This window comes from Cajanus cajan, chromosome 9 (genome assembly GCF_000230855.2).
Source record: "Cajanus cajan strain Asha chromosome 9, NIPB_CcT2T_4, whole genome shotgun sequence".
Classification (NCBI taxonomy): domain Eukaryota; kingdom Viridiplantae; phylum Streptophyta; class Magnoliopsida; order Fabales; family Fabaceae; genus Cajanus; species Cajanus cajan.
In genome coordinates, this window is record NC_138525.1 from 28292061 (window position 1) to 28310362 (window position 18302).

An 18302-nucleotide genomic window follows, 5' to 3' on the forward strand; every position below is an offset into this window, starting at 1 on the left:
TTTAAAGTTTTTAACGCATAAATCAAATTTGCAAATTTTTAAAAAATTTGAATACCATTTAATACTTTGTTTCATTAATTAAAATTGACGAATGATATATTTTTATGATTATCTATTAATTTAAATTAATAAAATAAAATATCAAATAATTTTTACATTTTTTTAAAATTTACAGATTTGATCTGTGTATTAAGAACTTTAAATTCAACGATTAAATCTCGTTAAAATTTGATATAAAATATAAATTATTAAATGAAGTAAAACTTACTTTTAAAATAAATGAATCTCTCCTAAAAAAAAAAAAAATATATATATATATATATATATATATATATATATAAAATAGAGGGAGTTAATTTAAATTAGCACCATTAATTAAGTCAGAGCAATGTTTTTTTAAAATATCAATAATTAATGTTGAATCTAATTATCTAAACATGTAAAATTCCATGTTGGCAGCTAACGATGAATCGGTGTGGACCAACTGGGGAAAAATCAGAAAGCAAGAAAGAAAAACATTCAGCTTAGCAAAGCAAAGAAGGTGAGTGAGTGAGAGCGCGAAGCAAAGCCTTGGAAACAGCACAGGCAAGTTTAACAATGGGAGCGCGCAAGAGACTCTCTTCTGCTGCAAATAGCAAACCCGATGAATAACCCATTCTCGCAGACCCTCCCAAATGGGCTCTCCTTTTGAACCTCTCGTTCTTCTCCCTCCCTTACTTATACCTCCTCTGCCTCCACTTCGCCATCGAATTTTTTTTGGTAAAGTGTGACACTTTTTCTTCGTTACCCCTTTTAAAAAACACACTTTTTTTAAATTATTTTTTTATAGTTAATCTTAAAGGTTAAATTACTTTTTACCCACTAATTTATTAAATTTAGGACAAAACTTAATTATAGTTATTATGGTTATTTAGGTGATGATTAGTGTTGAAGTTTTTTCCTGTAATTAATATAGATCTCATTAATATATGTTTGCATAAATTTAAAATAAAACTCCAATTCTGATCGATACACCAACGGCACATAAATTTTTTTAGCTAAGTTTTGTACTTATTAAAAAGTCTAATTTGGTATGTTAATTTCTAAAATTTTGAAATGTATTGTGGTCTTTTTTCTTTTCCTCTAATCAAGACTAATGGATGGATGTCATTTTCTTATTATACCAAGTGTAAAGCCATTACTCTCGATATGATGGAAAGGGACCATATTGCATCATTTAGAAAATTAAGGGAATAAATTAGAGCTTTTAATAATAGAGGAAAAAAAAAGTAATTTAGCCTTCATGGGTGGGTTAGCTAGATTTTGATTTTCCTTCTTTTTAATAATATAATAATATATTGAGCATTTGGTTGGATTTGGAGGGAATTTCAGTTTGAGTAGGGTTTGTTTGGATACAAGTTATAAGTATTTTTTGAGAGTTTCTCTACCGAAAAAACTTTTTATTTTTAGTAAAGAAACAGTACAAAACACTTCGAAACTTATATTGAAATAGATTCTAATACTTTCATTCGTTTGTCAATGGAATTCTTGAAGAATAGGGTTAATAATAATACATTCTCTTTTATTGGATAAAATCATGAGTGGTACTCATTAAATAAGAAGTGAGGCTCATAAAAAAATTGTGATTTTAAATAAATTTCGGTTAATAGTAGAGAGAGCGTTCTAAAGAGTATGTTACTGGTATTTTTCATTTTTGAATTTGACATTTTCAGTAGTGGAAGTGTGTCATTAGAATGAGAGGATATCACATCAGCAAATGGGTAGTTTTGGCTAATGGTTTAATTTAATAATCAATTATTAGATTTGGAACTTGTTGCATACAGAGATCAGAATGTTTGGGTGTATAAGAGTGAAAAGAGAAAGTTAAATTGAAAAGAATTAGAGGAAGGTTATTGCTGTACATTATCAAAAGCTATGAAAATGCAGTTAAAGAAGGATTTATTTATGTCATGTCATGCATGCATAGGAAGGATTATAATCTGCTTTCATAAATTTCTGGACTATTTTTGACTGTGCTGCATTTTTCTTCGCAGGCCTGATTCATTAGGCTTAGTTGTTGGTATTGTCTTCTTGGTTGTGGCAATCTTGTTTCACTATTTTAACTTCACAGCTGATTCAAATGTAAGTACATATTGTAAGTTATGAATATGGTAATATGACTATTTGGTTCAGCACTAATATCTTGAAACATATATCAATAGAAGAGTGAAGCACTGTATTTATGAACTGTTTTTAATTTTACGGTGGCTCGTTGAATACAATGCTGCATTAGCATGCATCTCTTTCATGACGTTGCTAGAATTTGTTGATGATGTTTTTGATGTTCCGTGGAGAGTGTGAGTATATAAATTTTCCTGATTTTCTTCCTGGATTTGTGCTTAATGTTAGAAAGATTTCGTTTTTGATTTTATGTCAATGTGAAGAACAGAAAATTACTACTCCCATCAATTGCTGCACGTCCTTTGTTGATGGTACATGCTGGACACAACTATGGAGTCTATAGTTATACCAAAGCCACTTGTCCTACACATTGGGATAGAGGTTTTGGATCTCGGTAAGCTTTCAGTACCTTCATGCAAATGGCTTTGGAGAAGTTACTAATTACTATAAAGATACACTATTTTGATTTTGTTTTAAGGCAGGATGGATATATAAACTATATATTGGCTGTTTTCTGCACAAATTCCATAAATATACATGCTGCAATTAATGGCCTTGAAGTTGACCAGACAGTAGTTATCTCATCAGCTGTAAGCCTGTAAGTATCAAAGCGTGTAAAAGTTATCAGAATCCACTTTAGTCATGGAAATTGATGATATTGTGGATGTGCAGATCCTGATACACAATATTATGCAAATTGCAGCATCAACTGATCCTGAATATAAGCAAAAACATGCATTCTCTATCCTGAATATTTTTGTTTATTCAATTTTATTCAAGTTTTCATTTGCCCATATATTTAAGGCCATTTGGCCAGAGATGCTCCATCATTCTTGAAGTGCCTTTTTATTCAAATTAAGACAGCACCAAACCTATAAAAGTAGTTCCATTTCATTAAACAAAACTATAATGTGGCATGCAAATGAAAAGGACAACCTAAACCTTTTCCTCCGTCCCGGCCTTCTCCATCACCCTTTATTCTTGGCTTGAAACAGAACCCTCTAGTTCAAGGCGAAGAGAACACTCACGAGAACGAGCAAGGTTTCTACCTTTTCTTTAGTTTTCTTCAACTATACCATTATCAACAAATCAATAACACTCGCAACTCCCACATTTCCTTACCTCTTATTCCTCGTCTTATGCTTAGTTTTCTTCAACTTTACCATTACTAACGACAAATAACAAACACAATCATCTAAATTTTTTTTCTCATTTTCCTCTCTACAATGAATCACTCCAAACTAAATGATACAAGCATTGACATTGAACCCTCCAATAGAAGAGTTTCCTTTGCTGAAAACCACCCAAATGAAGAACCACCCCATCATCAGCACCAAACCAATTGTAACAGCAGTGTTCCCTTGCTCCTGCAGCCATCATATGCGAGATCAAAGTCCATGATCTTCGATGAACTGCGAAACTTTCGCATGAGCCTCAAGTGGTGTGCCCTTGACCACTCTTCATGCGTTGGAAAACTCATCTCCTATATCACTTTCATCTTCTTCACCATCATTGTTCCTCTTGTCACATCCATTTTTGTTCAAGTCCCTGCCTCCTCCCCAGAAGATGACCCCGTCTCCTTCAACAAGCTTGTTCAACTCCCTGAATCTGGCCTTGCCATTATTGCCTTCTTCACTCTCTCCAGTTTCTTCAGAAGGTACCAAATTAATCACCTCATCGTGTTGCCTTTAGATTTCTTGCAATTAGACCAAGTATAGTTTGAGTTGTTTCATGTTATGTTCAACTTATATATAACTGCTTAAATCCTATGTGTTGTTGACTTGACACAATGGTTAGACACTCTCGAATCATAACCTATGGAGTCTGTAAAGCATGAGTACTTCAAAATTCATGTCACACATAAGCACTTGTTGGGTTCAGGTACATACCCGAAACATCTTCCAAAAACCAAAAAGTAAATACTTAATTTGGATAAACGAGTACTTTTTATATACTTATTGGACCAGTAACTAAGTACCATAAATAAAAACAACATCTTTAAACAAAAATAATAAAAATCAAGTTCTCATAAATATTATATTTGCTCTCAAATCTCAAGTTCCGGAGAAGAGTTTGACAAATTTAATTCTTCGCAAGATAGATGAAACTTGAAACTAATTGATTGGTGGGTTATATATGGTCCTCTGGACCATAGACGTCTTCTTATCATGAGAAAATATGAAGCACATACATAGTAGGCTCAATTCTAAGATGGTTGGAGGTTTAGTTTTTATATATACAAATATGTGTCTCCTCTCAAGGAAGGGAAAAAGTAAAGAGTTATAGAGAATGAGACATATATAACTACTTAAATTCAATGAGTTGGCAACTTGGAAAAATGGTTAAATACTATATAGACTAGACAATTATTTAGTGAAAAATCTCGCATTCCATCTTTTGAACTAACAGTTGTCATAGTACTGTAAACGGGATTTGTCTATGATCCGGTAAACTTAATTATGTTAGTGATATATTTGTTTGTTTGTTTATCGATGCAAATGTATTGCAATGCAGGTATGGGCTTCGACAGCTTCTGTTTCTAGACGCATTGCAAGAAGACACGAGCTACGTGAAACGCGGGTACACACGGGAGCTAGAGAAGGCCTTCAGATACTTGACATACATAATGCTACCCTCCTTCTTGGTGGAGCTGGCGCACAAGATCATATTCTTCTCAGCGGTTAAGGTTTCGTTGCCACACACGAGGTCGGGGTTGCCGGTGAACTCGATAGCGTTCGTGTTGGTGTTGGTGTCGTGGGTGTACAGAACGGGGGTGTTCCTGCTGGTGTGCGTGCTGTTCAGGCTCACGTGCGAGCTCCAGAAGCTGAGGTTCGAAGGGGTCCACAAGCTGTTCGAAGGGTGCGGGTCTGAGGCTGGGGAGATATTCAAAGAGCACGTCAGGATTAGGAGACAGTTGTGGGTTACCAGTCATAGGTATCGCTTCTTTATTATTGGCTGTGTTGTTACCATCACTGTTAGTCAGCTTGGTGCTCTCTTGCTCGTTTTGGCTTCCAAGGCTCACAAGACTTTCTTCAATTCTGGTGACCTTCTGGTAAGTTATTTTAGTTTGATAGAGGAACAACTACTTTTTTTATTTTTATTTTTTTTATGGTTAAAGTGGTTTCTTTGATTGTTACTCAATGTCTAACTTAAACCATATTCTTTGATTAAGAAATGTAAGTGCTGAAATACTTTCGTTAATGACTCTAATACATTATGTTGTAATATATTAAGATTAGGAGTTTAATTTTGGCATAAAGATGCTTATACAATCCACAAATTAGAAATCATTTTAAACTTGACATTTTAAAGTAATAATTAGAAAAGTCACTTTATATAATAATAGGTTGAAAATATAAATATATATAAGAGATAACTTCAACGAAAACATTTGTTAATACTATTATTATAGTTCTCTATCACATTATTGTCGACATCATTGTTACAACAGCTACCACCTCTACCACACTGTTGTCACATTACCATCGTCATTGTCATTATTATTACTACTGTCACCACCATTGTCAACAATGACAGTGACAATGGTGATGGTGGTAACATAAGAGGAGGAACTACGATGATGGTGGTCTGAGATAACTTTATTTGTAATATTTTAATTTAAGCTACTTATTTTAATCTAATAGTTGTTTTCATATTAATAAGTGTTTTCATTTGAGTCATCCATATATATATATAGAGAGAGAGGGGAATCTACTTACTCTAAGGAGCATTTGGTAGGAGAAAAGTTTTTTTTCATATCCAGGAATCATAATTCGTAGGAATAATTAAAATGTTAGGTTACTCATAAAATTTTTTAAGAATATTTATATATGATTTGTGAAAATTAAAGATTTTCATGTTTGGTTGCGATAGTATATTTTTCTTGAGTTTATAAATATTTTTTACAAAAATATTTTTTTATTAAAATAAACTCATTATATATATTTATTTACTCAAATTTTATTACAAATATGATATTAAATTATTTTATAAGTTGAAAACTTAATAAAATTATCTAAATGCAGAATTCAGCAAAAAAATAAATAAAATACTACATTATAATTAAGAAAGATAAAAATATATTATTTCATTTCATTCAAATAAAAAATAAAAAAGTGTTAATAAATACTATTAAAATATAAATAAAATAGACTTTAATAATATTATTAAAATTGACAAGGTCAATAAATAATAAGATACAAGAAAAAAGAAAAAGAAATAGAGATATGGAGGGAGAGAGAGAGGGGGAGAGGGAGAGGAAGAGAGGAGGGAGAGTAAGAGAGACAGAGAGTGAGAAAGAGAAATATAATGAGAGAGAGAGTAAGAGAGATAGAGAGTGAGAAAGAGAAATATAATGAGAGAGAGAGAAGGAGAGGTAGAGAAGGATAGAGACATAGAGGAATTTGGATCCTCTCCTGTAATTTTCTCTCTCCAACCTCTCTTCTGCAACATTAATAGTCATTAGATATATCTAATGACTCAAATTTAATTATTTAAGAAGTTACATTAATTATAAGATTAAATTTTAGCCATTAGATATATCCAATGACTATTAATGTTGTAGGAGAGAGGCTGGAGAGAGAAAATTGCAGGAGAGGATTCAAATTGGACACAGAGAGAGGGAGAGTGAGAGAGAGAGAAAGAGAAGAAGAAACTAGAAGGAGAGAGAGGAATAATATATTTTATTTTAAAAGGGATACCGTGATTTTTTCATATACATAAAACTTACCCAACCTTGGGAAAGTTAGATTCCCACGTCTCCCATAGGAATGTTTCTGTGGGAAAGTGAGATAAATATGGTTCCCTTTCATATTCCTAGGAATGTAAAATATTCCACATACCAAATGCCTTCTAAGAATATGTATTGTTAGATTTACTCTACTTAATATATAAATCAATTCTATAAATTTAAAAAAAAATTGAAAACTATTTAATACTTCCTTTCATTAATTCAAATGAATAGATATTCGTAAAAATACTTTATGCGTTAATTTGAATTTATACAATGAAACATCATATGTGTTTCAAACTTAGAAAAAAATTCTTTAACATGATTTATACATTAAAAATTTCTAATTCAATAATTGAATCATTTGTAGAACCCAAGTTATTGAGTATGATGACTGAATCTCTTTCCTCACACATATATGTGTGTATTTCATTAATGAATTAAATTAATTGCTAAATATGTATTCATCAATAAAATTTCAAAATTGATCATACGAGGACTAATTTGAATGAAGAAATACATATCTTTCAACCTTGATCAATGTGATTTCCATCCTTTGTGGACCAATATGATGGGCCCTGTATTTTTCAGTGATCATTCTGAAATTTATATTCTTAAATTTAACGTAATGCCATGTATTTTAGGTGTCATGTTTACAATAAACTATTTGCCTAGAAAAAAGAATGCTACTAATTGAGATTTGAGAGTGAGAATTTTGTAATGCAGATTTGTTCAGCAGTGCAGTTAAGTGGGTTCTTCTTGTGCATTTTGGGTGCAGCGAGAATCACACACAGAGCTCAAGGAATAGTGGCAATGGCCACACGATGGCACATGCTGGTGACTACTGCATCTGCTGAATCAGAGCACTGCAAAACTCAAGTTTCTGAGGGGCTAGCAAGTGACAGTGATTCTGAGGATTCCTCCAACATACACATCTCAGTAATTCCACCACAAGTTTCTTCTTTCCTAACCAGACAAACTTTAGGTGAGTTCAAAATCTCTCCAAAGAAAGTGTTATGAGAAAATAGATTGAGAATTTTTTTGAAACACTTCTATTCTATGTATTGTTATTAAAATACAAACTATTATGCATAATAAGTTGATTTTTACAATAATTACTTTTAAAATTATATTATTTATGATTTTTAATTGGTTAACAATATAATACTTTTAATAATGATGGTATATGACCATTAGATCCATGTATTATTAGGAAACTTGTTATTTGTGTATACTGTTTTTTTTAAAGAAAAAACAGTTAACAACTTAAATTAATTACTTTTAGAATATCAAATTAATAAAAAAAATTAGAATGCTTTTATTAATTTTAATTTTATAACTTTAAACACATTTCAAAATTTGTAACTGTCATTGGTTAATAGTATTATGATATGTATCTAACAATTTTATGTTACATATCACCTTAAAATAGTTGATAATGTGACATAATTTGATATTGCAGTGACGTATTTGCAACACAATCACAGGGGAATTACAGTGTATGGGTATTCACTTGATCGAGGATTTCTTCATACTTTGTTTGCCTTCGAATTTTCTCTTGTGCTTTGGATTCTGAGTAGGGTCGTTGTCTTGTCCTAACCTGCCTCTTTGGTTTTGTAAGTCCTAGAAAAGGCTTTGCATGAACAACCTCCTTTCTTTTGTAATTATTATTTTTCAAATTACGTCCTATTTATGATGTTGCTAAAGAAGTTTTTTTGTAGAAAAATTATTCTTTAGTTTTGTAGAATTGAAACATTTGGCCATCAAGTTCACCTCTAAGAAAAAAAAAATTGGCATGATAAAGAAGGCCAAATATGTTGTTGATATGATAATAGTTGTTTGTATTTTTAAATTTATATATTATAAATGAATAAATAGAATTTTTTAAAATTATTGTTAGTCTATGAATTTATCAATGCTTACAAATAGAAACTTTCTATTCCATCAATATTTTCATGTAGAAACTTTCTTGATGTCAAATCATTGAGAATGTTTTGTTGTTTGTAATTTGTTCCAACTTTAAAATCAAATCGAAATAAGTTTGATCCAAGATCTAGAAAATGTGTGTATTTATGATTCAAATCCAAGGTCAAAAGTTATACATTGGTTGATCTAAAATTCAGAAAAGTTTTCATCTTAAGAAATGTGGTATATTTTTGAACAATTTTTTTTCTCTTAAGTTCCACATATTCATAGAAATGACCACCTAAATCTCAATATGCCATTATCAACATCATTTTTATTATATCAATTTTTTTAAGAGCATTTCAACTAAGTATTGGAAGGTGTTATTTTTATGTATTATTTTGATTAAGTGTTAGAATATTATCTTCCAATTAATCTCATTATAACAAGGCTACAATGGAAATTCAAGTATTTAGAGAATCAAGACCATACATCAATGATGAAGGTCAAGACAAAAGTTATCAACAATCAAGATTTGTTGGTAGTTATAAATAGTTGTAACTTGTTTCCTATAGATACTAATTTGTACCATGTAATAAGGGTTGAAGCTTGTAAATACCTTACATATCTTAAACCTCAGCAACGCTCACAGATCAACAAATTATTACAATGTTATCAACCACAATTTCCTTTCTAGTAATTTAGATTTGTTTACAATCTCTTTCTCCCTACTTGTTCTTCTCCAAACTTAACTTTTCACTTCTTAATCTCCATTTCTTCTTAAAACATAATCTTTTCACTTCTTAATCTCAATTTCTTCTCCAAATTTTTACTATTTTATATTTATGCAAAATATTTTTCTTTCTACTTTATTTCAAGTTGAGAACCAATAGGTTACTAGTTTGAATAAAAAATAACCCACATGGTTATGGAAGATTTCGAGCTCTACTTAAAAAATTGTATTAGATTCTTGTAATCAAATTCCATCAAAAAATAAATTAGCATGCCAATGAGACTCTGGTTACCAAATTTTACAAAGAATTAGTCTCGAGTTAAGGGTGAGACTAAGAAGTGGTAGAATAATGACAATAGTAGCAATCCTGATTCAGAAAATATTGTCATTTACAAAACTCCATAACTTTCTAAGTCTAAAAGCAATGTTGTTCAAGAAATTCATGAATCATTTTATATGGAAGATAACAATGTTATTTCTATTCTGAATATAATTTGGAAAACCTAAGGGCTATTACGAATATAAAACATGAACACACTTTACATAATAGAATTGAGAATGTTTTGACTACTTAAATAAAAAATACTCTTTCGGCCCAAATTCCAAATTCGAGGGTGGTGCTACCCTAGCAAGGGAATGCAAATACAAATATTAATACAACTCCTTTGAGTAGATGGCCTTGAGGAATGCCTAATTGGAGGCTACAAAATTTGAATATTTAAATGTCCCTTAATCAACTACAACCAACTTTGGCACCAATGACTGCAATTTCAACTCATAATATGCAAAAATATGAATTCAAATTTTCAATAACAAGATTATCAATTTATTCCTTCTCAAATGCAAATAATGGGCATTCAAACAAATGAAAACATGTTGAGAGATAGTGATAATCTCACGGTGGGGATTATGAATCAAAATCTCAAGTTCATAAGACAACAAATGGATCATAGTAATCATAATATTGTATATATGCTTTCAACACAACTATCAACAATATTGACTCTTCTATATCAATTAATGAATAAAATAAGGGAGAAATTAGATGGCCAAATTCATCCCTCAAACTCAAAAAATGAAAATATTAGAAATAAGGGAGTTGATAAAGAACAAACTCATGGAGTAGGAAATGTAAATGTTTTAAGGAATCTTGTGACAATAAATAAAGAACAAAATGTAGATAGATTTCTAAACCATATACAACAAAATCGAAACCTTCAGATCAACCTAATCAAATTTATAATGAGAATATAGATTATGTGATTGAACAAGTATCAAATAGGCATGATTTCGACATAGGTTATTGTAGTCAGCCTCATTTTGTATCGACTTTTCTGAATTTTGTGTTATAGACTGAGTTACCTATGGGTTTTAAAATTCCTAAATTCTATAAGTTTTCAGGCTACTTAGGAGAATCCATTGTTGAACATGTGGCTCAATACCAAATTGAGTGTGGTGATATAGTGAATAAAAAATATCTTATGATGAAATATTTTTCATGTTCATTAACAAAGAATGCTTTTACTTGGTTTACTACTTTGCAACCAAATTCGATTTTTAATTGGCCTCAATTAGAAAAGATTATTCATGAAGATTTCTTTCGAGGTGAAACAAGAGTCCATTTAATGGATTTATTGAATGTTAAAAGATTTCATAATGATTTTATTGATGATAACTTAAATAGATTTAGACAAATGAATGTTAAGTCAGATGAAGCAATTCCCAACAAGGTTTTGAATATGACAAATATAATACGTATTTTTATTACTAATCTATGTAGTAGTGTTTCAGATATGAATAAGAACAGGCAAAACTAAAGCATGAAGCAAGGTCAAGCAAAATAAGGATTCAACAAAACAAGCCAAATAATATAAAGATCATGGCTTGCATATCAGACGATAATACATACCAAACGAAGAAAAGCCAAGAAAAATCCAGAGCGCAATATAAATAAAAAACAATAGCACAGCAAGACCAAGACAAAGTTGGCTCAAGCAACAAATAAACATCAGACGAAGCTAAAGGGTCAATCATACATATTCAAGTCAACAAAACAATCATCAGTCGTTGGATAATCCGAGACGAAGAAGCATTCCAGATGGAATAAGAGTTATTCATCCTCAAGACTGATCAGACGAAATGAAAAAGTCAAAGTCTAAACCTTAGACGGAGACTCATTTTCCAGACGCAAACGAAGCATGATGAAAAGCATTTAGAATCCACTAGTCACAACAAGGAAGAGCACACAACATCTCCGGTTATAAGAAAAGAGCACGGAGTTATCAAAGATATGAAAAGAAAGAAGAAAAATGCAAGAGCATGAATTCACAAGTCAAAGCTGCGTGTGTCAGGACAAGTACACCTACTTTTCAAAGAAAGGCAATGCCTCCGCAGCTACAATGATCGAAAAAGGACAAACATACCTAGGTCATGATTGAAGTCAAAAATAAAAGGAGACAAATTATGCAAAGGACTTCACGTGACACAGATTAAACAAGCAAAACATTTAATGCAAAATCAAACGCATTAAATGAAGAAGATCTATGTAGCCATGAATGAACGCTTATCTATGCCAACGGAAAGCATCGCCTCAACGGACACATTCAAATTCAAATAACGGGAAGATCTATCACAAGGCTATAAATATCAAGACCTGAGAAAAAAAGAAAATAAGATAGAAGGAATAAGCAATAAGCCAAAAACAAGTGTCAAAACAACCTTACTTCTCTTCTTGTGCAAAATTTAAATATCAGTGTAAAACTAAGATAGCCTATCTTAGTGAGTGTAGAAATCAGTTTATCCTCTCTGTGAGAGTTACATACACACTCAAAACACATTCTTGTAAAACTAGGGTTGAAAACCTTAGTGAGTGTTGAAATCATTTCATTCTCTCTGTGAGAGTTACAAACACACTCAAAACAACTATCGTCTGTAAAGCCTAAAGAGACTAGCGAAAGAATACTTGGGTAACCAGAAGTGGTTTAAGAATACTAGCACAGCAAGTGAAGTTGATGAACCAGTAGTGATTGAGAATACTTGGGGAACTAGAAGTGTTTTAAGAATACTAGCGTCAGTGAGTGAAGTTGACGAACCATAAGTGGTAAAGAATACTTGTAATCCGTTGTGATTAGTGGAACCCTTCAGTTGAAGGAGACTGGACGTAGCTCAGAACGAGTGAACTAGTATAAAAACTCTGTGCATTATTTTCTATGTTAAAAACGTAGTTTTTGCTTATACTGATCTATCACAAAATTTGTTTACTATTACTTAATTTTTAAATCATACATAAACGAAGTTATACTTGTTGAATTCAAGAAACCATTATTGAACAGACGATAGATCTTTAGATGCAAGGCATTTGTTAAACAATTATGCATTTTTGTCAAAGCATTTATAACCATACTTTCAAACGGAAAGAAGCACGTTTGTGAAAACGGTTTTAAAATCGTTCGTTCACACACATTCAACTCCCCCTTCTGTATGTTTTCATTAAACTTCAATGAAATCTAGGTGTTATACACAAAAGCCTAAACATGAGTTAGTGGTAATGATTGCTACAATTCTATATTTCTCAATTTGAAAGAAATTATTTGGCCTTTTCCCATTTTGGGTCAAGTCCATGGCACCTAAAATGTGTAGTTTTGACTCTTATCATTTGTTTTAAAGTTTTGGAAATTTATAATCACTAATTTGAGTATAAGATGATGCTGAAACACATGGATTAGTAATGAAGTATGTACATTGGTGTTCTACCCCCAATTTAGGCTTATTTAAGCACTTGCTAAGGTAAATGTAGAGATTTTGACTAAGTATTCATACTATTCTTACTAAATTATCTAGTTAGGTCACATATAGTTACTTAGCATAGTGGTGCATCTGGCTTCTTAATATATATCTAGTCTATAACTTCCTATACTCAAACACTCTTAATAGTTACCTATATTAATTCCATACATTTTTCACATCATATAAGGTATTTTACACATGATTAAAGTCCTTAACTTATAACTACAATTAAATAATACTCTTTCAACAAAATCACCATTAAAATGGCCTTTAACGTGCCTCAAACCACTCCAATCTACTATCGCAAATTAATCATTTCTTAGGATCAACTTATAGCATTAAATCACACTTTTAAGCCTCCAAATAACTTTTTCACTTTGATCCCACTTTTAGGACAACCATTATTATTTAGCATTTGCATCCTATTCCACTTACTAAATCATGATCTTGCAATCAAGATCATCGTGCTTATGAATTATACTTTTTTTACACTAATACAAACCTTAGTTCATCACTTACTCTATGGAGTTATGAGCAATTCACTAAATGCCTAGGCTACCATTTTACCCTTCTACATAAACATTCTTCCTAATCCTATCTTAAAGGTTTCATAATATATCACAAAGGATTCACTAGGTTCAGGTAAAACTAAGACATGAGCACTAGTTAACATACTCTTAAGCTCTTGAAATCTCTCTTCACACTTGGCATCCCACACGAAGGCTTGATTTTTTCTAGTCAACTTAGTCAAAGGTAAAGTTAATCTAGAGAAGTTTTCTATAAACCTTCTATTGTAAACAACTAAACCTAAGAAACTCCTAATCTCAAGCACGAACTTAGGGGTTTTTCCATTCAAGAAAAACTTCTACTTTGGATGAGTTTACTACTATACCTCCCTCAAATATGACATGATCTAAAAATCTAACCTTCTCAAACCAAAACCTACACTATTATGATTTCTCTCAACTACCTAAATAAGGCTTGGAGATCATTAACAATAGTAAAATTGTTTCTACAAACAACCATTACTTCTTACATAAGTAAGAAGTAAGCAAACAATTAAACAAACAAAAGAAATCAAGCCAAACAAACAAAGAAACAAGTCACATAAAGTGCACAAAGAAACATAACAAGTACATAACACATTGACTGAATGAACCAATCATCCATTGCTTTTTTGGTTCACAAGAAAAGTAAACACATCAAATAATAGTCTAAGCAAAACAACAACAAACAACCGATCACAAATTAGAGTACACATGGAAACATGGTCATGATACAACACACAATCCGGTTTGAATTGACTTGACTCTAATACCACTAAATGTAACATCCTTTGCCCTTCTTGCTAAAACATATAATAAAAAAGTCTTTCAAGTAAAATAATTTCATTAAAAATAATGGACATATATTTTTGCATAAAATACCTTAAGGATAGAGAACTCACATTTGCATTAAGTTCATAAAACTAAGCATAATAACAACTCTATAATTTTTTTCATAGATAAACTACTATACAAAATACGTGAAAGAAATAAGAGAGTAAAGGACTTTGGCACTCAAAAGGATAATATAAGTCATAAAAGAAACTAAACAAAAGGATCCTAATGTAAAGAAACAAATCAAGCAAATCAACTAATCTCTACTAGCATCGATGTCAAATCCTATTAGAGCACAACACAAGCATGTAGCCTCATCATCAGTACCAATCTCTCAATGATCTTAACCTAAAATGGGGTTCAACCAAATTGAAAACAATAAGAGAAATAGAAAGGAAGTAAGATACATTTCACTCATATTCTTGGTGTGAGATAATGACAAACAACCACAAGAAAAACTTAAGCATATAATATACAATTATAAATAAATCACAACAAACGTAACAAAATATGATCCATGGAATTATTAATTCATCAACAAACACAATACAATTACCAAATGTGAGATGCACTGACTTAACATGATTCTACATGCATGTGACACCAATCAAAAACACACGTCACCCGAAGGCTTATAGGGTATCCTAGGAGTACATGTTGATAATGGACACCCAACCAAGGCGTCTAACACCCAACACTTTCACTTGGGGGAAGATCCACCAGGCACAATAGGATAACAATGTTGCAACAAGTTACATCTCATGCACACAACAAGCGAAACTACGACTCCCAAATTTAGTTGTTACCAAGGTTGTGAATCCCCAAATTAAAACCATAGGTGGAACCTTCTTGGCCATTGTATTCCACATCGATACCCCGTAACAAAAATTAATTTTATGCATATGATACATGTCATACAACAAAACACAATGCAAGACTCATACACATCATTACTTAACCCATGTTCAAAATATTTTCTTTATCATTTTATCTCGGCTAGGCACTCATGCTAAGGCTTTTAGCATGGCTAAGCCATCAGCTTAGACTTCATAAGACTTTGCCTACACAAGGTTCATACATCTCATAACTTAATCATAAAAATACTACTAGTCACTACAACACTCTTAACCTCATTCTATAACTCTATGAATATATCTATCATCATACAACCTCAAGGAGTTGTTAACTTAGTCATTTCAAAGGACCTCAATTATTTTTACACAATGGGTGGTGCTAGGCGAGACTCACCTTGCACTTGGTGCTCACCTTGTACGACCTTCATAAAAAGCACCCTTTGCTCTTTAAAGGTCTTTCACCCAATGTGACTATATTAACACCCAATGTCAAAGCCATAAAGATCTACTTGAACTCTCACTCCAAGCATGGTCATGTTAGCACCTAACGTTGTCAAGGTAGAGAGTCTCCTGTTGCTCTCAAGATCATGGTGCTCAATGCCATGTCCCCAAGAATAATGTGATGGCCATTTCGTGCCCTTTCTTATAGAAATTGTGAAAATCGCTCAAGTCACAAATTCTCAGTTTTAACTCATCCTAATCAGTCAAATTGAAGCATGATACATTAATTACTTGTTTATCACACCAATTTCTTAATCTCTAACTACATTATTCTTCAACTTGCTTTATAAAATTGGGTTTCTACATGAGTCTAAGGGTTCTTTACTTTAATTCATATTCACATCTAACATACTCATACACATTTTAAAGCATTACATAATTCAAACAAAGGCAATATAAGACAAATGAACCATTAAATCGTAGAACACAAGCAAATAAAGGACTCTCAAGGTCTCCTACAGAGCAACATAAAACAAACAAATAGGATTGAGGGTTATTCCCTTTACCCAACAAGTAAACCACACCCCATGAGTGAGTCAACTCATTACTTTCTTACCTTGATAAACACTTGACGGCAACAAGGGATCTTCGCGGTGATTCTTTCATGTAGCTTCGACATTCTCTCTAAGTGTCTTTGAGTTTTGAGAGAAAAAGAAAAAAGGATAGAATGTAAATTGAAAAACTGATTCATTAACCTCTCTACCAAACCCCCCTTAACCAAATTGCATCTTGGGTTAGAGAAACTAAGCCAGAGTCAATCATCTCCTTTCTTTTTCTTTTATTAACTAAAACAATTATAACCCCCAAAATAACACTTATATAATATAATTAATATTTTCAAAAACCCTCCTTAATTTTCAAAAACTCATTCAATTAATTTTCAAAAACACATTTTATTTTAATTATTCTTTTTGATAGAAATGTGAGACCGAGGCTTAGTTGACTTCACTATTATGTTATAAGTTATTTATTTTGGATTTGTCTTGTTACATTTAGGGATATTTTCTTTTAGATTTTATTAGACTTGTATAGCCTTTTGGAGAGCCATGATATTTTCCTTATTCTTGTTCAAATTTATTATTTAGTATTTTTACTTTAATGCCAACTTGAAGACTTTGTATATTGACTCGTTTTCGAATGTGAATCCTCTATATATTGAGGCGTTTGATTTAAACTATTCCGTTGTTTTGTAAAGAAATAAGATTTAATTTAAAGTTTTATTTATTATATATATATCAGCTAGAAGGACAGAAGATATTACAAATTTTCACTTTTTATACATATAATTAAAAATAGAATCCTAGCTAAAATGATTAAATTAAATATTTGATTTTTTTTTACATAAAGCCATAAAGGTAAAAATATTACATAGAAACTAAACCAACTTGAAATTACAAGAAAAAAAATTACGGATCTTTTACATAATATTATTATATAAACACCATTATTTTTTCTTTGTATTCATCATTAATTTTTTTATTATAACCTACAAATTTAAATATATAATTTTTTTTATAATTATTATGAATCATATCATTTTTCTTTATAATGAAAACAAAATTCTTAGAGAAAAATAATCAGTATAAAATGTATTATTTATTTATTTTTATATAATTTATTACAAATTTTAGTAAATACACCATAGTTTTAAAAACCGGACCGGTCATCGAACCGGTTAAGGTACTGGGTCAGTGGGTCAAAGGTTGAACTGGTGGGTCACTAGTTGAACCGCATGACTCGATTTTTATTAAAAAATATTTATATTAAATATATTTTATACTTATAAATTTTAATAAACTCATATCTTATTTTAAATTTCAATTTTTCTATCTTATTTAAAATTATTTTTATTTTTATTTTGTAAAAAATACATAAAAAAATTATATGTTAAATGGTATATTAATACAAATTAAAAATATAAATAATATGTACATATATAATATGCTTGCAATTAATATCACAAAATAATATATGTAATATTTACATAGATATTGCATTATTAAATATATAATTTAAAATTAATAATATACTATAAAAGTTATTTAAGTTGTATATATTGCAAACAAATATATTAGAACAAGTATTCATTGTTATATTTAATAAGACTCCTTGCTTTTTTATTAAGAGATTCAATTTTCATTATTATTTTTGTGATCTATGGTCCCTTAAAAAAATTTAAAAAAAAATTAAAAAAAAAAGGTGGTTGAACCGGTTTGACCCACCGGTTCACCGATTGAACCGGAAAATTGACCGGT

The 18302-nt window shown here is 30.9% G+C and overlaps 1 protein-coding gene and 1 long non-coding RNA gene across 8 annotated transcripts; one reads left to right on the top strand and one right to left on the bottom strand.

The window, feature by feature from the left end:
- The first annotated feature begins 467 nt into the window (after positions 1-467).
- On the top strand, positions 468-8779 carry LOC109789776 (Ras guanine nucleotide exchange factor K). 7 transcript variants are annotated; one of them, XM_020348808.3, is made up of 8 exons: positions 468-759; positions 2034-2121; positions 2424-2554; positions 2643-2758; positions 2833-3817; positions 4675-5212; positions 7616-7874; positions 8352-8779. In XM_020348808.3, exons 5-8 carry the CDS (start codon positions 3387-3389, stop codon positions 8486-8488), a joined length of 1365 nt encoding a protein of 454 aa, XP_020204397.1. In that variant the 5' UTR covers positions 468-759; positions 2034-2121; positions 2424-2554; positions 2643-2758; positions 2833-3386; the 3' UTR covers positions 8489-8779. The 7 variants fall into 7 exon arrangements, with proteins under 7 accessions (XP_020204397.1, XP_029125349.1, XP_020204398.1 ...); XM_029269516.2 differs by having other exon boundaries at positions 2429-2554; XM_020348809.3 differs by having other exon boundaries at positions 2429-2554; positions 2864-3817.
- Positions 7353-17408, bottom strand: LOC114915187 (uncharacterized). The gene is made up of 2 exons (XR_003803114.2): positions 16604-17408; positions 7353-7855 (listed from the first exon to the last, which is right to left on the bottom strand). It is a non-coding gene; the product is annotated as an uncharacterized LOC114915187 (long non-coding RNA).
- Between the last annotated feature and the right edge of the window lie 894 nt (positions 17409-18302).